Source organism: Ascidia mentula, chromosome 5 (genome assembly GCF_947561715.1).
Source record: "Ascidia mentula chromosome 5, kaAscMent1.1, whole genome shotgun sequence".
Lineage (NCBI taxonomy): Eukaryota > Metazoa > Chordata > Ascidiacea > Phlebobranchia > Ascidiidae > Ascidia > Ascidia mentula.
The window spans coordinates 12,639,929-12,667,710 of record NC_138570.1 but is presented as its reverse complement, the minus strand read 5'-3'; the positions used below and the strand labels follow the sequence as shown (position 1 = coordinate 12,667,710).

Sequence of the window (27,782 nt, the reverse complement as noted above, 5' to 3'; positions counted from 1 at the left end):
AAGACTGGCAAAACCTGGCTTTCCTCTTAGCCAGGTTTGCCAGTCTTACATTTTTATGTACTTCATGTGGTTACATTTACGAGGTTTTTTGAAAGCTAGACTATTATTGGAATTCCGGTAACACGGCAATGAGGAATTTTTGTCATTTTTTTTAACGATGCTGTGCGAAATATTTATTTGCTTAATTGATTGTAAATTTATACAAAACCAAAAATTGTAATGACCGTGAGTCGATATGTTTGGATATGTGGGATGACCCAGGCCCCACCTTTGTGTTTCACACCTTCGTTTAAAGCAATGTTTTTTTGCGTTTAGAGTTCCAGAAACGGCTTTGTGAGATTGGCGGAATGTGTTCAACGTGAAAAATACTAACACACGGAGTATGTATGAAAAAATCATGTTACACTCATACTAACACTAAAATTGACGAATACTCCGAAGTTCTTCTTCTTAAGCATGGTATTGGGGAAAACAAAATTCCTTTGCAAAGTACACCAGACGGCAATTGTCTTTTCAACGCTATTTCGATAGCCCTATGCGGCAGTGGGATCATGACTCAAGAACTCAGAGCGAGGTGTGCCATGGAAATGACAAGTAACATAGACAAGTACATGCATAGTGACGTTGCAAGCGAAATATCGCTTGTATCTCCGAGTCTTCAAGATGCTTTCCTTTCCTGTGCCAAAATTGACGCGCACTCCAGCGCTTGGACTATACTTGCTATGACCAGTGTAATTGATCGGCCAATAGTTTCACTATACCCTCCATGTAAATGGCAATAAAATAAAGATGAAACAATTAAAATTTTAAATAGAGTTTTCGCGACATCATCAACACACGCAAATTAGCCAATCACAGTCATTTGGACCAAAGTCGGAACGTGTTACACAAAAGAAGAAACTGGAACTTGGCTATCAAACCATTTTGTTCCGCTAATCCCGAGTTCGGTATTGCCTAAGGTATATTCCTGCCGCCAGAAATCTTTTCCACACAAAATTTCAGAAAATAAAGTCAAGGTAGAAAATTCTTTCATTGAAATTAGCGATGACGGACTTCCCGATGATCTTGCTGCATCAGCAAGGGCTGAAAACAACCAGCAATTTTCTCAGGAATCTGATGAGGAATACCGGTCTTCGGGGCTTGAAAGAAAAGTAATGAAAGGCGGAGTGAAAAACGTGTACGACGATCTGCTGATGGAAAAGAAAAACTCAGTCGGCCAAGGAATCTCAAGCAGCTCCACAACAAAAAGTATGATGTCAAACGAAAGAGTAGCAAAAACGAAAGCTTTCTAACGAAGGTTAGCAACTATCCCGACGATCTCCTTCAGGTTATTTCCATGGCCCAAACATGCAAATGGGTGCAAAAAGTAATACATGGGAAGGCTTCACCGTCTGCAGTCATTCTTCATAATGCAGAACATTGAAGATTTAAAACGTTTTTTTCTGGAGTGGAGAGTCGATTTTATGCGTAGACAAAACGTTTAACTTAGGAAAAGTTTTCGTTACAGTTACAGTTTTTAAAAACCAAAGTGTCATTCGCACTTTAAGCGAAATGAATCCAATATTTTTGGGACCGGTGTACCTTCACCACAAATCCAACATTGCCAGATATGTAGATTTTTTCCAACATCTTGCTGCGTTTATAAATTTGCCACACAACAAATTGATCATTGGAACCGATGACGAGCAGGGACTGCATAAGGCAATTTTGATGGCCTTTCCCCACTGCTGCCATATTTTGTGTTCCGGCACCTCAAAGAAAATCTCACGCATTACTTTGTACAAATTGGCACAAAAAATTCCTTGAAAAAACAAATTATTGAACAGGTCTTTGGTTTGCTCCGTTGCGGAGACGAAGTTGAATTTAAAATGAAGGAGGCGGAAATATCAGAATTCTGCCTGAAAAAAGTTCCAGGCGTGTGCAGCTATCTGCGATCTCGTTTGCTGCCACTTAGCCTATGTACAAAAAAGTTTGGAAAAAACGCCTGGAAGTTAAGATTGGGTGGTCAATCAACGATGCCAAATCCATGAACAATTTTCTAAAAATTAAAACAGATTGGAAGTTGCAAAAGCTTTCGCAGCTAATTTTAACTCTGGTAAGTCTTTTTTAAAGCCAGTACCATGACATAAAAGAAGGCTTTCATTAAACAAGGCCCATACTGTCTTGAGACTGCCTTTAAGGGGTTTAAATTATCATCACAGCGATGTTCACAATGTCCCTAGCAGAAACGTTGAAGTACATGCAAAAATTTCTCCTGACTAAGAGAAACAAAGTCTGCACATCCACTAACTTCCTATTGAGCACATCCCCTCCGTCATTGTCGAGTTGAAAAAAACCATTACAAGCAAAAAGGAGACGAGCAGCCAAAACAGCATCAAAAACTTCCTAAAGTTTTCATAAACCAATTTCGTTTTAATTCATTTTCTGTTCGATTCTTTATAAACTCATATTTTTAATAAGGCCGATGGTTAAGAAGCTTTCCTACAAGGTTTCCTATTTGCAGTGTAGTGTAGAATTAGGAAAAGGTGATGTAACCCCTGCGGAATCCGGAATGGATGATTTTGACGGTCTTTCAACGCCGAAAACCCGACATTAAAAAATAAAGGGACGCGGATGGTTTGTTTGAAGGTTTTGACGAAATTCCAACACCGCGACCCAACATCCACTCAAGACAAGAAAGTCTCGGTCCGACACCAATCTGGCTGCAGTTCCCGTCACCGATAGTCTGTTCTTCGACCAAAGTTCGACCTGAGACTAAAACCAATATCTGGACTGATCTGTGACACCGAACGTTAGGATGTATTTGTTTGTGAAAAGAGTCGCAAATATGTAGGACGACATTAAACACGAGAAAGATAATTGCTGGAATTACGCGACAAAAGAGACTTGGAAGAATCGATTTTTTTTTATTTTTTTTTTGTTCAATAAATTTTATAAATTAGTTGAAAACAAACATAAAGAGCAGAAACGTGAAAACAGAACAAAAAAATAAATCCAAAGTTTTCACGAGAAGGGAGCTCTCTCTCGAAGTCGCAAAAAGATGTAGAAGCCCCACGAAGTCGCACAAGGTTGCAAAAAGTAGCACAAAGCTGCACAAAGTTGTACAAAGTTGTACAAAGCTGCACAAAGTTGTACAAAGTTGTACAAAGCTGCACAAAGTCGCACAAAGAAGCACAGACAAAGTCGCACAAACTTGGACGAGCACAGTTTAGGAACACCCCTTTTACGAGCAAAAAATCATGCTGCTACCTCGAGTAACCCGCGTTCAAACTTTTGTCAACTGCCGATTTTTTTTGTCAACTAACATTCCTCTGGTGATGTTTTTTTATGTTGAGTGACTATATAGATTTTTAGATATTTTAACTTATGGATGATTCATCATCACTGCAAACAGAAGTAAGCATTGCTGTGAAGTTCACAGGTATGTAAAAAATCTTTTTTTGTGAAGCTCACAATTGGGTTAGGTTAATGTGTAGGCTACAACTTGGATTAGACAAAGTTCTGAATTTTCTGAAGTTATTTGCTTTAACACTGCAATTGGTAGGATATTGGTAAAAATTGCCCTAATTGGACACAGCTAAGACATCATTATAACTTCAAGATCCAAAACAACCAATGCCATGTATTGTACCTTAAGCACTGTATGACCAAACCAGATTGGAAAGTTTGTTTTTTGCGTGGAGGATTTCGTTTTGGCGATCGTTAATTGCACGGACGATCGCAGCGTTTTTTCAAATGTTAATGCATTATCTCATTAATATTGCGCGGATTATCTATAAATTTTCGCAAAAGTGTGCGGAGGATTTATCCGACATTTTTTCCAATCTGGTGACCAAATAGCATTAAGCTAATTAACTGTTACCTTATACTTGTATCCACAGCAATACTGGAGAAAATACAGTTTAGCAAATCTTACTATAAGTAGTAGTTACAGATATACATCATCATAATTGTCATATTTACTGTGGCTGATTGTGCAGTTTCTGCAAATGCTGAGGTTTCAGTTATCATTGTGGTGAGGTCTGCAAGTGACCTGCAATGTCTTACGCTTTTTCGCAAGCTCCAAATAAAATGAACTATAGTAACACATTCTATGTAGGTCCATTGTTTGATTGTTACATGTGGAAACCCTGACTGGAACTTAAGATTTAGGCAGATACATCTTTCAGCATTAAGAATAGGAAATTAGTTGAAAAACCTTTGGGGTGCATAATTAAAAATGTATATGCATAATTAAATAGTGGTTTGGTGCATAGGCTCTGACTTTAAAATTTGTTTTCAATTTCAGTGAATGCAAACAATTGACTGTTTGCAATACAATTAACCATGACTCAGTGCAATTCTGTTTGTTATGTATGGTTTTATATTCAAAATCTCCGCAAATCCAGGTTACAACATAAGAATAAAAATTACAACTTTTATTTGAATGTTCTTGATAATCCATAGTTTTTTTTCTACCTACAACTTTATATGAATAAAGATGAAGTTCCTGATTAACCGAATCCAGATTATCTGAGTTCTACTGTTTTTTTTTTCAATCCTGTTTATGTTTTAGGTGTATTGTGATTATTAGGGGTTATTCAGCCTGAAGATGGTTAAACTGGCATAAAATGTATATACCATAAAGTTTGTATTATTTTTAGGTGTGTGGTTCTTTGGATTTTTATGTGGATTTCTGGTTGCAACCATGGCTGTTCTTTGTTTATTTGATGCATACACCAAAACACTGGCCAAGTCTTCTTTCAGAAAAGAAAAGAAATTTAAGCCGGTAACAAGTATTTCTGGTGTGTTAACCAGTGTGATAGCCAGATTTTATTTTCATTTTAACTGACTGGAAAAAATGTTTGTAATATTTAAAAAATTCTTTTGCAAAAATAACAAAAACTTTTTGCACATACATTTTATCTATCTTCTACTTTCTAGTGATGGGTTTGCCAGGACCAACTTTTAATCTAAAACGATTATGTTGTGAAAACACATCAGTTGTTGGGATTACTTGCCATTATCTAACTAAAATATATTTATGTATAAAATTACTGGAAATGTGACACCTGCATCACAGTTTAGATTATAAAAGAATAATAGAATGAATTTGAATTCGTATCATAGAGCTTCAAACCAAGTCAGACGATCCCCTTTAAATATGCAATAAATACAATTTAAAGTTTTTTTTCTGGTTTCAAGTTTGCATGGACAAGTGGAATCTATTGTATTAAACTAAATGATTGTATTACCTTGAATTGGGTGGATTAGATATATTAAACCCAAGCCCATCACATTCACTTGAACATACTCTTTACTTTTGTTTTGTTAAAATATATTTATTTGTATTGGAAAAGGACTTTTGTCTGGGTAAAAATCTAAATTAACAACAGGTGGTTCTATCTCCATTACATCAAAACAATATTGCTTCATTGACTCAAAATTCTAGTGAGCACTTACAAGAAACTTGTGTGTTCATAAATGCAATTTTGGTGTTCATGTTTAAGGAATGGAGAGATACTGCAGAAATACAAAGGTAGTCTTGGAAATTGTGCTTTTTGCAATAATTTAATTAGGTTTAGTGTTTATTTATTTTGCTTACCGGGACTACTTTCTGGTTCATTGACTGTTTATTATATTTAGTGCTATTTAATTTTTAATTCTTAAATCTTGACTAATACAAGCAGTGTTGTTCATTCATGTTTGTTTTCGCAATTCATCAAGCTTACTGCAAAAGCATATGTTTGCGCATGCGGAAGTGCTAAACTGTAAACAGAGTGTTCTGATTTCTCAGAAAAAAAGTTACCTTGTTGTTCAGATGATTTAACTTCTTTTTGCACGGCATATGCTTACTGTTCTTAGTTTTACTGTTGCATGTACCATTTGATGATATTGATTTTGAGAAGCTTTATTAGATGTAATGGCAAGCTGGGAAATTTGCTTTGGCAATAGAAAGCTCAGAAAAAATAACTTTCACTTTGCCACTGCATATTTTTTTATTTGCTGTGTTCTTCTTAGTATATTGTTGAGTAACAATAGTGAACAGAAACATAGTAAGAAAATTGGCATCTCTGAAATTTCACTGTTTTAACTGTTGGTTAATGATCCCAGCCGTTGTTTCAGTGAAATTCTTAGCATGTCACCTATATGCACTGAACCACTCGATGTTACTTTTGTTTGATTGTAGATGGATGCTGAAGAAGGTCAATGTTGAATTGATTGAGTTGATGGAAACAAAAACTGCAATGAGGCTTTTACAAGCAATTAAGATACATGAACTTCAGTTGGGATCCAATGTACCAGGTACAACTTACTGCATTCATCTTCACATAGGCGCCTAGTCCGGGGGGGCAGGGGGGGCGGCGCCCCCCCAGGTTTTTCAAAAAAGAAAACGAGTGGCTATTACGCGCGTCTGTCCGCACCATGTAACTCGTCGCATTCGTAACGTTCGAAGATCAAAAGACCGAAAAACAATGTGTTTCTTACACGACGCACACAAAATATGATGACCTAGTTTCGCTTACGTAACTGACATCGGTTGTTGCAACATCAGTCTCGCAGTATGATATGCCAACTGGTACTTATTGGTTGTGTTGTAGACCGATCTCGTGTGTTTATCGTTAACGCCGCCCTTTTGTTTAAAACGCCTCATACATTAAAATTCAAACACAGTTTTTTGATACTTGATGACGTCATAGTAACAAATTATGACGTCATAATATAGCCGCCCCCCCTGGAAAAATGAAAACTAGGCGCCTATGCATCTTCACACTTTCATTTAAACTGAATTAGACTAAACCTGCTGAGGAAAAAACATTTAAAATTGTATTGAATAAAATTTCATTTCCAAGATAGAACAGTAGGAATGTGCCAGATGGACAAAGAACCGGGTGCTCAACCAATAGTGCCGTCAGGCCCCATGTCACAATAATCATATGATGAGCAAAGTGGAGCCAATAATATGAACCATGTTTTCTCCATAAGGTTGCACCTAGTTTGGTGCCCAACGGATGACGGTAATTGTATAGTTACCACAAAGTGGAAGTCTTTGCTTGGCCGTTTGGTCAGCAAAGTCGTCTGATAGTCGCACTAGATAGTTTGAAACAGTGGCCAATGTATGCATCTTACACAATTCATATTATTGGCTCCACTTTGCTGATTATGTTCGTGTGTAAGTATGAGGTGACCAGTAGTTGGTCGGTTGCATCATGCGCGCAAGTATGTTTCTTGACAGACGATTGTTTTGCTCATACGACAAAATAATTGCAGACAGTTGATTTCTGCAAAGTATGATAAAATTACAGAAACCAACAACCAAGTCTACTGTCGCACAGGCGAACAATGGCCACTAGTGTGTTGGAGGACCGATACTTTGACTTAACATGACATAATAGTGCTTTCAGATTGATCAAATATAATGTTAAACAACACAGGACTTAAGTTCTTTTGTTGTCAATTGCATTTCTGTGTTTTAGTTGTGTAAACCCGTCCTAAAAGACTTACTTTGTTGCACCCATAACTGTTAGATGAAAGGGATTTTGCTTTTAAGAGAATCTATATTTTTGTCGTTTTGTACATTCGTGGTCATTAACTGATAGCAAAAAGACTACACTTGTTCTCATAGCACTAGCAGCGGTGTGCTTCCATTGTTGATCATGTGAAAAAGCCCAAAACCTCAGTTAGTGTATCACACAACCATATTACGCTTTCAATAAATATTCGCACACAAATCTCATTAAAGCTTATTATTCGGGTTCGCACAAATATGAAATCTGTGCTGATATTCGGCCTATATATTCAGGTACGCCTTGTCGCATCCCTAGAACACAGTAATGTTGCAAATTTTGGTGAAATAAACAGCGTGGTTCAAAAAAGTAGTGAATAATTTTGACATTTATAGTGTTAAGTTTGATGTTGGTGAAACGGCAATTGATAATTGTCACATTGTTTAGACTTAAGGTTCCAAGCTAGATGCACCATTTTAAATTCATGTTACTGAAGATTATGTATGTTTGTAAGTGATACATTATCACACTTCTCATTTAGAACTTGTGCTTCTGTTATAAAGCCAGTAATCATTTTCAAAAGAAAATATGTGGTTTTGTTAATAGTGCAAAGACTTAGTGATCAGTAAATCACTTATTTAGTCTGTTTTAGCTTTTTGTATGTCAGCATCCCTTCCCCATTATAACTTTATAACTGCATTATATATTGGATAATGATTTCGATTTGCACAGTTAGTCCTTGGTAATTGTGCATACTTTGATTTACCAGTGATTCATGGAGTTAAAATTGTTGAACCCCTGATATTGACCAATAATCAAGTTCCACAATCAGTCATACTTGATGTTGACATTGAGTATGAGGGTGGCTTTTTGTTAGCTGTTGATGTTGATTTGGTTTTTGGTGAGTAAGGCTTCAAAAGTATACTGACACAAATACTATCTCCATATTTACACAGTTTGCATGTCTTTTTAGGAAAATCTGCATTTATTTCAGTTGGCATTAAGTATTTAAAAGGCTGTGTCAGAGTCCAGTTTGGGAGAATTCCTTGTACGCACTGGTCTGTATCTTTCAAACAAGATCCTGTGTTAAAATTCATAGTTGACACAAGTTTTGAATCACGGCAGTTACCACAAGTAATATATATATATATTTATGAAATACTGTGAATATTTTGTCATGTTTTTTTCAGTTGGGAACATTGCTGACAAATCAAATCCAGCGAATGATTAGGCGAAAACACACATTTCCATACTATAAACTTCGCTACAATCCATTCTTTTCTTTTCAGGTAACTCTTTCGGTATAACTATCAGAATTGGTAAATCTGAAATTAAACCTAGAACTGAAAATGTAGCTTGTTGTCTAGAGTTTCACTCTAGTGTTTATTATGTGTTTTTTTTGCAGCATTCATCACAACCTTTGTTTGAACAAAACATTGATGAGTTAAGTTCTGATATTATCATACTGGATGTTACTGTTGTTAGATTTTCAAGATTAGCTATACCAAAAAATGTAAGTTAAGATTTTTTGACACTATTTGATTGGAAGCTTATTCAACAGTTGATATTTTTAATTAAGAGTTCTGCTACAGGAACACCTATTGTGTTTGCAACCCTTTCACTTGATGCAATTAATTGTGAGACACTACCTGCTACCAAAAGAGTATCTGAAGTAAAAAATAAATTACATGTGAATGGTAATTTGGATGAAAATATCCTTGGTAAATAATTTTATCTTGTAACTGTTAGCTGTTGATAAAACCCTAATTAGTGTGTTGAGAATTTGATGCTATTGAAGGCCTCATATTTTTTTTGTTTTGATAAGTTTCGCCAGTGTAAAATGCCCACCTTGTAGCCATAGATGTATCCAGGATTTTTTTAAGGGGGTTCAAAATTTTTTTGAGAGTTCCCCGATTTTCTGGTGTAAACTAAGGTTAATTGTGGTCGAGCATTGCAAGTACGAATACCAGTTTGCGCTAATCGTCACATAAACGGTGGCTTCCTGGCTTGCACAATGGCGTAACGCTATGGAACAGTCGATGTGAGTTTTTGCGGTAGTGCTTGCGTCATAGTTTTATTATTACTACTTTGAAAGCAAGGCTTGAATATATTTGCAACCAAAAGGGATCAAATGTGGGCTTACGTTATCAAGAAAACATACAAATAAAAACTATTTTGCAGGCGGTGGCCTTTTATTCCTCATCTTTGCGAGAACTAACAGTTTTTTCAACATGCGTAATATTGACAACATGTTTAACAACTAAACTAATTGACTTTACACACAAGTAAACTGCTTGCCATTAGAACAACAGGACCACTAAAAAACGACATTTCATTTTTAGACTAACGGAAATTGACACTTGTAATATGCCAAGTGTTCGGTAACAATGTACCTTGTTTGGAAACAATGGCAAATGCAAGCACGATACGGTTTCGGGGTCAACGTTAAAGAAAGTTTCTGGTTTTCACGGGGACTTTGACAAAAAAAATACAGTGAGGTTTGTCCAAAACAGACCAAAATATTTCACAAAAGAGTGGGTGGTTCTGTACCCCTCAGACCCCCTGGATACACCTATGCTTGTAGTCCTCTATTACAATGTAAAGAGGACATCACAAAGTAATTAGTGATACATGAGATCAGGTTTATCCATCCCAGATATACACATTCTGATCAAAATCAGTTGCTGGACAAGCAGTTTAATTGGCCCCTAGTAGCATTTGACTCCCCTGTTTCGCCATTATTTTGGTTAAAAAAGCAACAACAAATGTAATTGGATTTTGAAAAGGATTAAATCGTTTAACTACCTACTCATTGGCATTTTTTGTGAGGCCCATCTCTCCTCTACACAATGGCATCAAAGTTAGTTGCAAAATATTGTTTAAGAAGCCCACATGATTTTCATGACACAGAGTCGACAACACTATTGGTTCCCAAGTAGTTGTGTGTTCTACTGTGATTCATCTCCTGTAGTTTGTACCTAGTTTGGTAGCTAACAGGTGCATAGGCGCCTAGTTTTCATTTTTCCAGGGGGCGGCTATATTGTGACGTCATAATTTGTTACTATGAAGTCATCAAGTATCGAAAAGTGTTTGAATTTCAATGCATGAGGCGTATTAGCCAAAAGGGCGGCGTTAATGATAAACACACGAGATAGGTGTACGACGAAACCAAAAAGTACCAGTTGACATATAATACTGCTAAACTGACAAGCAACAACCAATGTCAGCTACGCAAGCGAAACTAGGTCAACATATCTTGTGTACTTTATGTAAGAAACACATTGTTTTTAGTTCTTTTTTCTTGGACCGTTATGAAGGCGACTAGTTACGTAGAAATTTTTTTTATAAACCTGGGGGGAACCTCGCATTTCACGTTGTCTTACAATTAAAAGCTATCAACTAATTTTCAAGTCCTGTGGAAGGTTAGCAGAAAACACAAAGAAAACTGTTGGTATGCTGAGAAAACTTTTGTATTTGAACAATTTTTGAAAAGGCGCCGAATTGTTGGCAAAATATATATACCACAAACAACATGACAACAATTAACTTCGGTTTTCTCCTATAACAAATTTTTGTGAATTTCAAAATTTTATGTAGATTTAAAAGGTACTTCAAAGCAGGAAACGGAATTAAAGACAACTTTAGATGAGCGAATCTCAGAACAATTTAAAAACAAAATGAAATATACTGAGTATGTCAACTAATATGAAAAATATTCCGTTGAAGATTTGTGTTGATGTATAGCACAGCCTTCCAATGTGTCTTTTTATTTTATTGCTTTTTGTGCAGAGATTCTTTGCCAAGTAAAACAAAAAACATTCAAGCAACAAGTACACAATCACATGGTACACTCTATTATTATTTGTATGACTATGGGCTGGTATCGTTTTAAATTTAGTTGCACAAAAGTGTGTGCATGTCATGCAATAAACCAACTCAAATGCAGATGCTTCTACCAAAAATCAATCGTATGTTATGGTCACAAAGAGTTTTAGTGCAACATTGCATGAAGTTTCTGTACACAGAGCCCAAAGTGTGGATAGTACAACTGTAAATGTTGTTTCCTTATCTGGAAATTTATCACCAACTAACTGTGGAATTCGGTATGGGCATATAGTAGCATGCATGTAAAAAATTATTGCAAAAAATCTTGTTTGGTAGAGTTGGTGACAGAATTTTGGAAATTAATGGTCAGAGAATTTTGTCATTAAGTCAAGCCATAGCCATTATTGAAAATGTTCGAAGGCGAAGGGAAAAAATACAATTTAAAGTATTGAAAATTATTTGTTTTCCATACAATGAAATATGTAATTGCTTGTTTGTGGAAACACAGGTTCACAGAAATCGATCTTCAACAGATAAGAGCAAGCCCAAAGTTGTGTTGCCGAATACAAGAGAAGATAGGTGGTTTTCTTGTATTTTATATTTGCAGTTATGTTAAAAAAAAGTTTTTACGGGATTATTACTTGCAGTGTATACTTGTTTGTGTCCCCTTATTAGTACATTTGTTTAGTGAGGCTGATACAGAATCTGATTATTCGGAGATCGATTCTGATGAATATACTGACATATTGAGTATGGACAAAATAAAACAGGTATGTATATCGTTCATAAGTATTATTTGATGAAAAAGGCATGTTTTTACAGCAAGTGTAAAATTTGATTATTTATTGACTTTTTATTCCAGATACAAGATGAGCTGGAAGGCAAAATAAATACTTACAACACAGTTAACACTGAATCTACCATTAATTTACATGGACATTCAAAAGAACCCGGTAAACATAAAATTATTGTTCACTCGAATGTTAGTTGACATAAAATAATTATTGTAGTAGCTAAATCTGAGAATGATTTGCCCAAAGATCAAACTCAATCAAGTTCAGATGGGTTAAACTTTGCAAAACTGTTTCAAGATTCCACTAGTAAAATATTTAAGGTTTGATGCAGTTATGTTTATTGCTTGCTGCTGAGTACCAAGTGTTTGGTGCAAACTACAAACGTTTTGTTGTTATTTTATCTTTTTTTTAATATAAGTTTGTGTTTTCAAAATAAGTTTGATTTTTATTTGGCTTTGATGGTCCAATTGTGCATGCTAAAGTAAGCAACTGACAAGGCCTTGCAACAACCTAATGTAATGTAGACAAGCTGTTGTATTGCTACCGATAATGAAGGAAGCTGGAACAATGAAAAGTTTTCATTTGACGTGGGCAAAGAACACAAATACCTAAACATTCGGTTTTGGTATAATGAGGTGTTTATCTTACTATACAATTTGCAACCACATGTCATTACATTATTTTTATTTTGGGTACAGAAAAACAAACAAGACATGCTTATTGGAAACTTAGGGATACCATTGTGTGAGCTTGAAGTATACTGCAATATGACAACTTCAAATAAATTTACCAGAAAGTACAAAATAGCAAGTCCTGTAGATCAAGATTTTAAGTTAGTAAATGTTGAACATATTTGTTGTTTAATTGACTATTTAAATCTGCTTTAATCAGGACCATGGTGTTTTCTCATTGGTTTTCCTTTATATGTGACATAATACTTTAAACACACCATTTTTGTTGCAGGTTAAATATAGATGAGTCATTTGTCAAAAGAAGTGCATATAGAAAACAATATTGTTTCGGAGATGGAACAGTGTGTGTAAAGGTTGGTTGAATAATAATACTACCGATTATCTAAAACTGAACAAATTTGCAATGTTTTAGATAAAAAAAGACCAGAACAAAGGTGTTTGTTGATGCCAAGAAGCTTTTATCCAACTTACTGACCCTTAGTTACTGGCAATTAATGACTGTAACTTGTCCAGAATGTCCATAAACAATATGTGTTCAAAAAATTCATCATGAAAACAGAACGCATGGTTTTTTGAAAAAACTGCAACAAACAACCTGCACTGAACAGGGAATAATTTCCCTGGATAAATTTCTAGTGGTTGTGATATGGTTTTGCAGTTCACGCTTCAGTGATTTGACTGTGATCAAACTTAGTTGCCTTTGTTGAATAGGATCTAAAAAAGTAAGTAATTAACCCATAAACATATGGACTTTTTGTAACTGCATGTACTTTTTTGAGCAACCAAGAATCTGTTGTGTTTTGATGCCGTTCTGGTTGTAACATGTCCCTTCGAACAAAATTTGACCATTTTATGGAGATTCAACACCAAATAAAATTACTAGTGATATTTTTTTTCTTACCTAATGTCGGCTGGTGCTGCATTGATTACTGTACATATGTCTTCAACTGTACTTCCAGTGCAATGTTGCAAGTTTCTTATTCGCAATAACATTCCATCTTTCATTCTACATTAGTTTGGTTTTAAATAATTGATATTGTGCTGATAAATTTGTTTTTATTAACTTAATGTTAGTCGCATATTTTTTATTGGAAACTGTTTTTGAGTTAAAGCAGTCATAAACACTGGCTGCTATAAATAATTAAAAAAAGGTTGGTCTACAACAACTGCTTTTTTCTCATAACACTTTGTTTGTAACTTGCAATATATATATCAGGTGAAAAATGGTTGAATTTTGTTTGAATATATTTTATCGAATGCATTGACCTTTTGCTTATCATGAATTAGAATGCAATAAAACTATTCAATGTAAAATAATTATATATTAAAAATTCAAATAATCTATTTGAATAAGTTTTGGTTAATGGAGAAACTGATGATGCAGTTTTAGGCGAAATATATTTTTCTCTAATAAATCTATCTGAGCTGTCTAAAGATCGCTTTGCTGGGATTTTAATATATAATTATTGATACGGCGTGCGATCGCCAGCCTGCCAGGGGCCTTTGGTTTTTTGATCCAGTTTTTATTTATTAATCACATTGCAATGTAAAATAATGAATAAAAATATATATGTTGCTGTGAACTGGAAGTAGAACGTTAATTTCCTAATAAAAGTAATTTATACGACTGACCTACATTTACATAAACTCATCTAAGACACCATCAAAAATGTCTTTGAAATTGCAAAATGTACCTTTCATTGGAAAATGGACGTTTTCTTTTCTCTTTGATAATTGTTGTTTCATTACTTTCTTTGGAATTTTTTTTTCCCTCTAAAGAATATGTTAATTTGAATTTACATTCTTGCTTAAGGCCCCATATCAGTATTAAATCCCCAAATCAAGTTTTAAGGCTATCAGCATTAATACCCATACTGTGTGATTTGCTTTTTTGCCCACAATAATTCCTGTGGTCAGTGACCCATGAAGATCTACTGGTACTACTCAAAAGAGAAAAAAATTGATTGCAGCTGCATCGGGCAAAACACAGCTAGGATCTGAGGAGTCACCAGGAGGATCTTTTGTCCTATAGGGTAGCAAAAACAGTCCCAGGGGGCAACCAAAACAACTTCCTGTGACAATTTTTTGCCATTGCGTAGAAAAGGGATATGGCCAACATTAAATTGCAAATTGGATGAGATTATTGTGATTCATTTTTTCGCAAAACCAATTTACATTTTTTCAGCCTATTTAGCTAAAATAATGTCCGACCAGGGGCAAAATGACCCCTGGGGGGCGCTTTAAGCAACTATCTTGCAAATAATTTTGACCTGAATGCGTAGACAAGAGGCGGGCCTTACATAAAATCACAAATTAAGATATACTTCTGTGAATCAATTTTTAGCTACATCCACTTGAACATTTTGATGATTTTTTAACTAACTTTTTCACAGCACCAAATGTTTCGCTGACTGAGAAGGGCATAAAATGCACTAAACACACTAAAAAATTTTGAAAAATGTGGGGGTTATGGTGAATATTCTTCCAATTTGAGAGGGCGCACGTTTTTTCTCGCGAAAAAGTTTACTATTTTTAGATAGTACAGACACCAAAGAATATCTACCCTTAAGGATTTCAGCGGGAATCGATGTTTACTTATGGTTATGACATAGCAAACATATCATATTCATATTCGAATATTAATGCAAATTTTTTTTTGATTTTTCTTTCGTTGTAAAGTTCAGCCTGTGATCTATCTTTGTGTGAAAAAAGTAAGTCGCTGGCTTTTACGATGGCAGAGTTACATGCGGCCAAAGTTTTGTTAACTGGCGATTTTTTTTTTGTTAACTAACATCCCTCTGGTAAAAAATTGCCCTGGCTACAGCACGTGACTCCCTGCTCATTGACCCCAATGCATCACCAGAGGACAAGACGGACATTTCCTGCGGGCGAAACTATTTTTATAGAAATACTGATATGCGGTCTTAAAAAAGATCACCTGGGGTAAAGCTTGAAAACAGAGACATCATGTTGAATAAATAGTTGCTTTGGTATGGATATCTCGATACATTTTCCTTTGATCAGAGAAAATATTGTCATCAAACTAGAACACAAGTGCAGTTTGCTACATACCATTGCCGACTTTCTTTTTGGTAGTCTGATGGGTTTTGCTTTGTCAGCATTTGCTTTCTCAATGGAAGAACAACACAATCTGAATAATTTGAGATTTTATTTTAAAACAGAATAAAACTAATGCCTGAAACTGTGTAGACTAATGCTTGACACTGTCACAAATTACGTGGTTACACGTCAAGTTACGTTATATTGTGACGTCATAGTGTAAATGTGATGTGTGAATTACTGCACAGTGGTAACGGAATCATCATTAAAAAAGTGAGCAGACTGCAAACAGCTTATTCTGCAGCAGTAAAGCCAGTTTCAAAAACACGCCAATTAAACTAACCCGACAGCGTCGCCCAAGAAAAACAGTGCAGGGTCAGACGTGACATCTGGGGGCTCGTTCCGGGCTCACTTATTTTTTGGCGTTAGTTTATCGAACTGAAGTCTTTGTGCAAATGCAAAATGGACAGGTTGGCGGAGTTGGGAAAGCAAATGGGCCTTACTGGAGAGACGTTGATCAAGTTTGTCAACGAACAGCAAGCGCTTGAGCGTGCAGAACGACGTCTGACGCGTGAAGAAGAACAACGTCAAATAGAGGCTGAACTGGAATTAAAACGTCTGACGCGGGAAGAAGAACAACGTCGAATAGAGGCAGAACAGGAATTAAAACGACTTGAATTGCAACTTGCCCAAACCAGAAACGGTGGTCTGGACGTTGCTGCAAGTCGGACGAAAACACCAAAGTTGCCTCCGTTTGTTGATGGAAAAGACGAGCTCGATAGTTATTTATTGCGCTTTGAACGGTTTGCGGCTAACAGCAAGTGGGGCAAATCAGAGTGGGCGACTTCGCTGAGTGCGTTGCCAACCGGAAGGGCGTTGGAGGTATACTCGAGATTGTCAAGACGCCGTGAATTACGATCAACTTAAACGGGCACTTTTGCTTCGGTACGAGGAGGGTTATCGGGTCAAGTTTCGCGAGTCAAAACCAGAGTCTGGAGAAAGCCATGTACAGTTCGTCGTTCGTCTTGGAGACTACCTTGACAAGTGGGTGAAAAGTTCAAATCACACAACTGAATGGAAAAGTGCCAGGCAGTTGTTTATCAAAGAACAGTTTCTTAAAGCTTGTTCCAAGGAAATAGCAACTTACCTTAAAGAGCAGGCGCCTAAGTCCTTGGATGATTTAACGGCACTTTTTGTCTGCACACGGAAAAGAAATGTCAAATGATGGCAAAAACTTCATGTGAGAGGGCGATCGGGAAATGCGTGATTTCAAACGCCAAGGTCACAAGGTAAAGGACTGTCCGCGTAAGCAAGTTGATAGCAGAACGCCTAGGCGGTGTTTCATATGTGACAAGACAGGTCACTTTGCTAAGAACGGTACGTCGCGGCCAACGAATGTTTCAGGGTCTTTGCCTATGGAGGCGAAAGCAGCGTCTCTGCCAATCACAAAAGTTTTTTTGGGAAAGCACCCTGTTATGGTTTTGCGTGACACTGGATGCACTGGTGTGCTGGTAAATAAAAGGTTTGTCGACCCCAAGGATATCGTCGAAAGGCAAGGATCTGTTACGCTTGCTGATGGGCAGGTAGTGCAAACCGAAGTGGCGAAAATATTTATTGATACGCCATATTACACGGGAACTGTGGATGCGTTGTGCTTGCCCATGGCACCGAATGATTTGTGTCTTGGAAATATGGAAGGTGTGCGGAATGCAGATAATCCGAACCAATTCTGGTGCGAAGCAAATGCTGCGACAACTCGATCAGGGGGCAAAAAGAAGGCATTGGTTCCGTTGGTTGTTGCTGATGATAGCAAATGGTCTGTTTGTGATAGGCAAGCATTTATAAAAGCTCAAAAGAAGGACACTTCGCTTGCCAAGCTGTGGGACAGTACGTAGGAACTGGTGCGAGGTGACCGGGTGACTAAGTTTAAAGTCAAAGAAGGCCTTCTTCTTAGAATGTACAAGCATCCGGTAGTTAACAACGGTGCCGTTGCCCATGACTCCATTATAGGAGGTCATATGGGAATAAAGAAAACGTATGATAAGATCACTACTAACTTTTATTGGCCTGGAATTGCCGGTGACGTAAGGAGGTATTGTAAGTCATGTGACATTTGTCAGAGAACTGTAAACAAGGGGAGTGCCATGAAAGCACCCCTCCAAGCGACACCATTGATAGACACACCCTTCAGGAGAGTTGCGGTGGATATTATCGGTCCAATTCACCCAATAAGCGACGATGGACATCGATACATACTCACGTTAGTGGATTATGCGACCAGATATCCCGAAGCCGTAGCGTTGACATCAATTACAACGGAGTCCGTAGCCGAAGCACATGTAGACATGTATAGTTGTCTTGGCATACCTGATGAGGTTTTTAGCGACCTCGGTACACAGTTTGTATCTGAGTGCATGAAAGAGGTGGAACGACTCCTTATGGTCAAACACTTGGCTACGACCCCATACCACCCAATGTGTAATGGTATGGTTGAAAAATTCAATGGTACCTTGAAACGGATGTTAAAAAGACTTTGTTGTGATCAGCCAAAACAGTGGAACCGTTACATTAATCCACTGCTTTTCGCCTACCGCGAAGTACCACAGGGGGCGACGGGGTTTTCCCCATTCGAGTTACTCTATAGAAGAACGTTCGGGGTCCAATGGCAATCATGAGGGAGATATGGACAAACCCCGACACGCCGTCCAATATAAAGTCGAGCTATCAGTACGTGGTCGACTTAAGGAATCGGATCGCAAACACCTTGCAGTTAGCCAAAGAAGAACTGTCAAAGACACACAGTAGGTACAAACAGTACTTTGACAGGAAAATCAAACCGCGGAGATTTAAAGAAGGCGATAAAGTTCTTCTATTGCTCCCAACCGACCACGACAAACTGTTAATGCACTGGAAAGGTCCATTTACCGTTCTCGAAAGATTTGGTACCAACGACCACGTGCCTGACATTAATGGAAAGACAAAGACGTTTCACATAAATTTGTCAAAACAGTACATACAGAGACATGTCTCGGGTAAGGAAGGTCCAGCTGAGGAAGAAAGCTGCGGACAGGATTCCCATTCATGTGCGACTGCTCTCGTTGCAAGTGGTTCGGACCAGGTGACCTATGGAGAACAACTTGACGAGGCGCAGTGCAAGCAAGCGGAACAACTCGTCCGACAGAACGAATCTGTGTTCAGCGATGATCCTGGAAGTGTAGAGTTCATTGAGCATCGAACTGAGTTGACTGACGACCAACCTGTGCGCTCCTAGGCTAATCCCGTGCCTTATCACATGCGACAGGAGCTCGAAAAGGACATTGAGGAAATGATGCGACTGGGCATGCAGCGTTCGCGTTCCGCTTATGCTTCGCCGGTGGTCATCGTGAAGAAAAGGGATGGGACCAACAGAATTTGTATCGATTATCGCAAATTAAACAAGCTGTCGATATTCGATCCAGAGCCGATGCCCACGGCGGAAGAGATTTTTCAGAAGCTTTCTAGAAGTAAATATTTTACGAAGATTGACCTTTCCAAAGGATACTGGCAGGTGACAGTAGCAGCCGAAGACGTTCCCAAAACGGCGTTTGTCACCAGCGGAGGTACGTATACGCATACGAGTTTCTTAAAATGCCGTTCGGTATGGTAAACTCGGGGACAACGTTCATGAGAGCAATGCGGATGTTGACCACGTTGATTGTTACATCGATGATAAACTGCTACACACGGAAACGTGGGAGGATCACCTTGTCTCGCTAAAATGTCTTTTCGATCGCTTAAAACAAAAAGGTGTGACCATTAAGCCATTAAAATGTGTAGTGGGGACTCATACTGTCGAGTTCTTGGGGCACAGTGTGTGTGATGGCAGTCTTGGATTAAACGACCGAAATGTTGAGAAAATCAAAGAAGCGAAACGGCCGGGGACGAAGAAGGAAGTTCGCTCATTTATTGGTCTTACAGGTTACTACAGAGAATTTATCCCCAACTACGCGGCTATTGCGTCACCGTCAACGCACTTAACGAAGAAAGGACAGCCGAACGAAGTTGTTTGGGGTGATGCACAGGAACGTGCGTTTGGAACCTTAAAGTCCATGTTGACAAGTCAGCCGATATGGCGCTTGCCTGATGTTCACAGAGGGTTTGTTCTGCGAACCGATGCGTCCCAAACCGGAATAGGATGTGTTCTACTGCAACAACATGACGGAAGACTCTACCCCGTGAGCTACGCAAGTAGGAAGTTGTCTCCCGCGGAGGCGGCATATTCGACTATTGAGAAGGAGTGCCTTGCAATCATATGGGCAGTTAAAGGGTACAGGATTTACTTTTACGGTTGCGAGTTCGTGTTGCAAAACGGATCACCATTTCCTGAAGTATCTATCCTCAGCAAAATATGACAATGACCGCGTGATGCGCTGGGCGATGTATTTGCAGAGTTATCACATTCGCTTTGAGTATATTAAGGGTTCGACAACAACGGTGGTAAAAGTTGTACGGCTTTTGTACATAAATCGCTGTATGATTTTTCTTTGTGTTTCGTAATTTGTTTTGTGTCGGTTTTCGAAAAAAACGATGTTTTCTCTTAGATAGGGGGTGATGTCACAAATTACGTGGTTACACGTCAAGTTACGTTATATTGTGATGTCATAGTGTAAATGTGATGTGTGAATTACTGCACAGTGGTAACGGAATCATTATAAAAAAAAGTGAGCAAACTGCAAACAGCTTATTCTGCAGCAGTAAAGCCAGTTTCAAAAACACGCCAATTAAACTAACCCGACAGCGTCGCCCAAGAAAAACAGTGAAGGGTCAGACGCGACAGACAGTATGCAGAACATTGGTAAATAGATTATGACTGCATGCAGCAATAATGGTGGTTAGTCAGTAAGAATCATATAATGTCATACAATAAATTAAGAGTACAATATATTTAGAAAATATGTTACTGCAAGGTAGTGGTTATGAATCAGTATGGTTTAGTTTACGAATGCATAGTAGTATTTGGATGAAATGTATAAAGAGCAAATTTTCAGTATAACCCGGATTAGATATATCCAAAATGTGAAGAAATTTTTGTTGAGAAAAGATTGCAAATTATTCCCACATCAAATTTGATCAATATTGGGCAATTTTCTGGATTAAACACATTTAAAATAACTGAACTCTACTGTACTTACTTGTCACACTTTCGTAAGGTAACAATTTCTTCTTTACTGTTATTTGTACAAAACTCCTTTTGGAAGTTATTTTCTGAACTGCCTTCTTCAAAATGCATCAACAACAAAGTATGAATGGTGTTCACCAGCAACCTGTTTATAAATAAATTCATTAAAACACAAGTCAACTTGTGTGCCTGTCGTGTTAAGAACCTGTTTTGTGTTGCATGTAATGACAAAATTGGGTCACAATTGCTATTTCCACGGATGACCCTTAAGCATTGTCCGGACAGCAAATTAAATACACGAATTTTTCCATCAACACATCCACTAACAACTCTTAAATACAGGAGTTGAACACATAATACACCCCTATGGAAAAAAGTTCAACAGAAATACAAATTATTTTTAGGGAAAAACAAAAGTATTTGGCACATTACCTTGGATGACGAAAACTAATGAGAGTGTTTTTGTAATTAGTTTCTTTGGTCCAAGAAAGCACATATCCATCACTGGATCCACTAATGATGAAGTATTTATCCAAACACAAGTCATTCACGGCATCTCTATGTCCCAAGAGAATCTGAACGAAATAATGATATTATATTGTTTTATAATGGACAAAAGGAGAATTGCTTGGATACTACCTTTCGTAATTTTCGGGACTGCAAACACCAAACCTTGATTGTTCCCTTATCACAGGAAGACACAATAGTGTTTTCACTGATTGCAACACATTTAACCGGGCTAAACTTGGCATGCCTGAAGGTGCATTTGCACTTTGCGGTTACAGTATCCCACACTAAAAAGCAATATTACACATACCCATATGCTAAACCAATGGCCTACTGTATCAAATATTTAAAACCAATATTGTCCACTTTATAGGGTATATGATGTTCTGTATAATGTTGTTTGTGAATGGCAATTTTTTAGGATTGTCAGTTATTTCACTGCTGGTTTACTAAAATTTTATGACTAAATAAAACATAATGTCAAACCAAATGTCTCTGAAATTTAAACAGGAAATTTACCTTTTATCAGTCCATCTTTTGAACCTGACACCAATAATTGATCTGCTAAATCTAAACATGTTAAAGAATCTCCATGTCCATACATTATTTGTTTGCAATGGCTGCTTCCAACATGCCAACATCTGTAGGATAATTGCACTCAGTATAACACAATAAAATACTATTACCCACGCCTACAGTATTACAGTCATTTAAAAGCACTATATTAATAACCTATCCTTATGTGCTAAAACCATGAAGAAATTTAGAATATATCACAGGGTTGTCACACTGTGCTTTTTTCGAAGACTTGTCCTTTTTTAATATGCAGTGTTTTAGAAAATATAACTTATTTTGAAGTTGCTTCCAGTTTTTTCTATCTAAGCATGCATATTTTTGGTAATGTTATGTTTTTTTGGTGGAAATTATCGGTATTTGGCTCCAAAAAAAGTCATTATGGAATTCACATCACAGAATGACCAACAAAATTGGGCTCAGTTTCTGAATTAAATTAAATTCTGGCATCAAAGTGGAGCATGCTTATTGTTTGGTCCTGGCTAATGGTGACCCTGTGTATAATCAATATCAACTATTCAATATCACCACAAACACATATAGAAATGCAAAAATTCAATTAGCAGTAAAACCAATTGAACTTGTATTGTTCAAAGTTCAGCTAACACTATGCTTTTGTACCTGATAGTCGTGTCATAACTTCCACTGTAAATAACAACATTTTGTTGACATGATATATAAAGAGCTGTTGCTGCACCCGGATGAAAATATGTTGGTGTAAAAAGAAACTGGCCTGCAAAGCATATGGGTATGGTTGCACAAATTACACATTGGAAATGACAAACAGCTGACATTATTTTTTATCAGCTGTTACATATTGTGTAAGCACAATCCCAAATGTTCTTACGTTAATTAATAATCTGTTGCAATAAACAAAATTTAAGCATAGTGTCAATTTTATCATAAAAAAAAGAGAGGCACTATAAAGTTGAAAACTTTTGACAATGTTATAACTGTGTAAATATCACTTCAAAAATATTAAAGAAACTTAAAAATAAATAATAAAGTTTACTTACAAAAAACATTTTCTAGGCATAAAAAATCTGTACAAAACATGTTACCAGTTTGTATATCAAGAACTCTTATCGCTCCATTTGAAAATCCACATGCAGCAAGATTTCCTCCAGAATAATGAACAACTCTTTTAGAATCCTTTCTGTGATTGAGTGTTATTATAATTAATGTATAATTTAAAAGAGCATTTTAAATCTTACTCATTACTAAGGACAAGGACGTTATAAGCACCATAAAATAAGTCTTTCTCTTCGGCATTGTGATATGTTACAATTCTTTCTGCAAGGGACAAACAAATAATTTTTTTTTGCAAATTTTAGCTCCATCTCATAATACCCTTTTCCTGTCTGGTCGTGCAATGTGGAACAGCAATATTTAGTACTTTTGAATGACTGGATTTATCCAAATTCACATTGGCACATATATCCTGAACCAGATACATATACTTAATCATTTTTACAAATATATTTTTATCAATAATTTGAACACCTGCATCATTATAGCCTCCTCTTGTATATCTTGACTGGTAGATTCTTCAAACATAATTTGTCCAGTGAGTTGTTGCCATTGTTTACACACACATTTTACATTTAACAATGTTTTTTGATCGAGCATAGCTAAAAATGCAATACACATCCTCTCTCAACAAATCACTTCAAATGGTTATTCAAGATTTTAAATATTAAGAAAGCTACATACAAAATTACTTAAAATGTTTTTCGCGAGGTGAATTGGCAAATGGGCAATAAAATCTTTATATTTTGCCATGCTACATGGAGTATTCCATGATCTGTTTATCATTGAGTGAAAAGGATCAAAACAATGTATTGAAGTTCGAGGATTTTTGTCAGACAAATCTTCTGGTTTTTTTTCCAGCATTTTTGACGACCTGTAAAGTAAATCATTTAATTATATTTTATTGAGATTTCGCTATTTCTAATGAGATTACAAAAAAGGTTAATTTTGCTAAATTGTACAAACTCAACGAACAAATAGTAATTAAAGAACATATTTTACCAGAATAATGGTTTTGCATTTGCAAGCAAATACAATTCAGGATGTTGATCTGTGTGAAATGAATTTATCGTGGAAGCAATACTTCCTAAATCATCTAAAAAGTGCAAAACATTTTTTCAAGTATCAATTTATTTGGAGGCAATGTACTTTTTTTTGGTTTTCCAGTGAAAAGACTATCAATAACAAAATATTACAGAAAAATAAACTACCATTGTCATGTGATTCACACATGTGTTGCCTTTCATTGTGACATAACATAGCCTTGACCATATTGTATACATCATTTAGCACTGATGCATCATTAACTCTGTTGATGATACCACAAACAAAACAAGTCTGTGATCTAACACTGGTTGCCACAAACCATTTCCAAACACTGTTTATGTAGGCATCTGTTCCTAAAAGTATTTCAAAAATTAATGTTTAATTTATTTTGTGTAAAAAAACATGATGTTTTATTTCTATGTATGCATATATATATATGTATATACAATATTCAACTTGTGGGTTATCAAAACAAGTGGTGGTGTCACAATCATACCTTTATTTTATGAACAATTAATTTTTTCCACATGTTTACCCTACAACAGGAGCCGACAAACCCTGGCATGCAAGGCGATTAATAATGGTGTGCCAAGTGATTTACGAATTCATACTCTATACTTTTAATGTGTCTCAATTGCAGATCTGTTGTGCAGTCTAGAAGGGGTTGCCTGATGAAGAATACTAGGCCCTAAGGATTTCGGTTTTATTGATGTTTAAGTGTGCAGGTGTAGTGGTGATAAGAGTTAGGTCTACTAATGTTGCTAGTGCTGGTGGTCTGCGTAGTATCATTTTATGAAAAATAATGGCCCTGCAGGGAGACACAAATGTGATTAGCCACCTTGCAAAGGGGCGATAAACCTGATTGTGGTAAACATGCTATGCAGCAGATTAAATTAGAAATGGCAGAGTTTTAACATTTATGACAGGTTATTTGCAATATAATTCTTTTGATAAAGTTATAGGTATTAATTGTCATGTAGCTACTGGGTAAAAAGTTTAGAAACCAAGTGGTATTTGAAGGAAGTGCTATTAAAATCCTATTCTACAAGGGTCACGATATGCTTCTCTTGTTACGACTTATACATCTTAATCTGTGTTTTAGGTAATGCATTAGGTTGCTAAGCCAGTAAATATTTAAAGCTCATGCAGGCACATGAGGATGGTCGACTGAAACTTCACGGGAGCTTAATCAAGGTGCACATTATGTGTGCATGGTCCTAACTATTGAAAGCAGATGGATCTATTGAATGTTCACCTATGAATTAATTTGTGTACTATGTTATGTTTCAATTCAATAAATAAAATCAAAGTAAGTTTTTTGTGCCTAGGCAGGACTTCCAGTTAAAAAAAATATATAGAAAATATGTTAAGTATTAAATGAAACTAACAGAAGTTTCAAATTGCAGTCAGCTGACACGTTTTACCGTATAGCTTTCTGTGTTTACTTGCAAAATTCGATTTGCAGAAACTGAGGATGCCCTTGCAGGCGAAATTGATTTTTCAAGATTACAAATAAATCAGCTGACTGCAATTTGAAAGTTCTGTTAGTTTCATTTAATACTTAATAGTAAAATAGGAAATTGGTGTCGCTGATTAGAAAACAATGCCAACCAGAGGGCTAGATTCTGAAAAAACTAAGGGAACAGTCTTAGAAAATATGTTACTGTCTTCTGCTGGTGTTCCTTAGAACTTCCAAAATAACAATATAAAAAAAAACTGGGCACAGTTATGATGGAATCTGTAATGTGTGCAACTATTTTAAGCTCCTTTTTTACAGAAAAAAATGTGGAAATAGGCTATGTTAGTGGTGTTTGGAAGTATTACATTTTATTGGAATTTAAGGCAGCATAGCCCACTTTATTTGGAGTTTCTTTAGGTCCAATGAATAGCAAGACTGCTTTGTATTTTGCCATTTTTAAAAGGGATGTTTTCGAAGCAGTGGTTACCAAACAAAAAAAGATCAACATTTTTGTGTGTGTGCATGTACGTTGGCATGCAAAGTCATCAACATTTTGGCATAATTACAGTATTCTGAATGTTGCTAACCCTTGCTCTAAAACCAACAACAGACTTTAATGCCTGGTGTCTTCACAAGAAATAGTGTAAAGAACATTTTTTTCAAATTGAACATCAATAATTTGAATTTCATCAAACCCAATGTTTAAGAACTATCCAATTTGATATGAAACTTTTCATTTAACTGTACCTAGTGCAGTAATAATAAAATATCATGAAGAAGTGGCAATACAAACAAACACTGTTAACATTTACCTTTTGTTTTGCATGATGGATGTGGAGCAAGATATTTATAAGTAATCTTGGATTGAAACTGTGACCTTGCATATGTCAAATCTTTGTGTGCAAATGGGGACAATGTGCAGTCCAGTACTTGCAACAGGACATTGCTTTTAATCCTATAACAAAAAATCACTAGTAATTTGTAGGTTCTAAGAACAAAGGGACTAGTCCATATTGCAAAAAACATTGACATGTTCTATAATGGGCTAGTCTGTTTGGCTCAGAATTATCGAGTAAATCCATTGTTCATGCTACAAATGTGTAAGTTGTACACTAAATGCCAAAACTTATTGAGAAACACTTGAAGTTATATTGATAAAACATGATCTAATAAATGACTCATATGGTCATGTCTAACAGTGCCCATCAAGTTAGTCAGTTTTGATAACAAATTCTTATTTTCAATTTTTCCATTGAATTTTTTTAGGCTTTAAGCTTATGCACACCAGATACACTTTCTTCAACATTATCCAGATAAAGGTTGTGTCAAGTGCAAAACAAAGGATGGGTATTTAGTGACAAATTTTTCCTTGAAACTTAGTATACTACATGTCTATTAAAATCTGACATGGCTACATTGTGTAATGCTATTGTGACACAATATATAGCAAGGGGAAGTAGCCACTGTCAGCCATTACTTGCAAGCCCCATTTCAGTTGATGCATTTTACATAGATTGTTGGTGTCATCTTAACTTATTAAGACATCATGATCATGCTGAAATTAGGCAGCTATATAAAAGTAAACAAAAATACATTTGCAGTCATATATAATATTATATGCAGATTATATTGCATTTGACAGCATTTTCTTCATACTGCTGGTAGCAAAATCAACAATTTATAGTTTAACTTCAATGATTTATTTATTGGAATTCCAACAAATGCACGCAACATGCCACTGAGAAAAATAGCAACACGAACAACCCAACAGTGGAAGTTGGTACATGTCATTTTGTCCAGCAGGGTCTCAAAAACGAGTAATTGCAAAAAATTGTGCGTTTATATGTCACAAATGCTATCGCAACTATCTGGTAAATTTAAATTGATACCCGGCCGGTTCCGGACACCGAAAATTGGTCAATATTCGGTCGGGTCCGGAGCAGCATATCAGTACTGATATACGCACCTGCGTATAAGACCAAGAACAAGTCTTCTCGTGTCCGAGTAGTTAACTTGTTTAAGCCATTTGACAACAGCTGCGTATTTTTCATCAATATCTTGACAATTATCCATTGATGCTTTTAGCACTTTATATCACAAGCTATAACTGAACAATAACTTTTTTACGCGTTGCACGTAACCTGGAAACCA

General features: G+C 36.4%; 2 protein-coding genes and 1 pseudogene across 7 annotated transcripts; 2 read left to right on the top strand and 1 right to left on the bottom strand.

The window, feature by feature from the left end:
* Window positions 1–3,212: 3,212 nt before the first annotated feature.
* Window positions 3,213–13,350, top strand: LOC145903790 (uncharacterized). 3 transcript variants are annotated; one of them, XM_082991939.1, is made up of 21 exons: window positions 3,213–3,421; window positions 4,644–4,768; window positions 5,376–5,518; window positions 6,170–6,285; window positions 8,257–8,388; window positions 8,461–8,621; window positions 8,678–8,776; window positions 8,893–9,000; window positions 9,067–9,208; window positions 11,085–11,178; window positions 11,277–11,332; window positions 11,434–11,590; window positions 11,649–11,757; window positions 11,821–11,891; window positions 12,001–12,082; window positions 12,175–12,265; window positions 12,323–12,426; window positions 12,631–12,741; window positions 12,805–12,938; window positions 13,070–13,151; window positions 13,211–13,350. In XM_082991939.1, the coding sequence occupies exons 1-21, from the start codon at window positions 3,367–3,369 to the stop codon at window positions 13,241–13,243; spliced, it is 2,205 nt and encodes a 734-aa protein (XP_082848065.1). In that variant the 5' UTR covers window positions 3,213–3,366; the 3' UTR covers window positions 13,244–13,350. The 3 variants fall into 3 exon arrangements, with proteins under 3 accessions (XP_082848065.1, XP_082848064.1, XP_082848067.1); XM_082991938.1 differs by having other exon boundaries at window positions 12,631–12,938; XM_082991941.1 differs by lacking the exons at window positions 12,323–12,426; window positions 12,805–12,938; window positions 13,070–13,151; window positions 13,211–13,350.
* LOC145903789 (F-box/WD repeat-containing protein 10-like) lies at window positions 13,020–27,737 on the bottom strand. Of its 4 annotated transcripts, XM_082991936.1 has the most exons (21): window positions 27,598–27,737; window positions 26,444–26,586; window positions 24,337–24,525; window positions 24,128–24,221; window positions 23,818–23,999; window positions 23,600–23,727; window positions 23,447–23,537; window positions 23,311–23,389; window positions 23,158–23,252; window positions 22,718–22,829; window positions 22,043–22,164; window positions 21,656–21,810; window positions 21,449–21,591; window positions 21,222–21,380; window positions 21,030–21,161; window positions 15,871–15,949; window positions 15,737–15,812; window positions 14,493–14,571; window positions 13,700–13,804; window positions 13,569–13,626; window positions 13,020–13,512 (listed from the first exon to the last, which is right to left on the bottom strand). In XM_082991936.1, exons 1-21 carry the CDS (start codon window positions 27,702–27,704, stop codon window positions 13,489–13,491), a joined length of 2,352 nt encoding a protein of 783 aa, XP_082848062.1. In that variant the 5' UTR covers window positions 27,705–27,737; the 3' UTR covers window positions 13,020–13,488. The 4 variants fall into 4 exon arrangements, 3 of the variants coding, with proteins under 3 accessions (XP_082848062.1, XP_082848061.1, XP_082848063.1); XM_082991935.1 differs by having other exon boundaries at window positions 13,020–13,626; XR_014402694.1 differs by lacking the exons at window positions 13,020–13,512; window positions 13,569–13,626; window positions 15,871–15,949 and having other exon boundaries at window positions 13,702–13,804; window positions 15,737–15,841.
* On the top strand, window positions 15,882–17,092 carry LOC145903791 (uncharacterized; annotated as a pseudogene).
* Window positions 27,738–27,782: the final 45 nt, after the last annotated feature.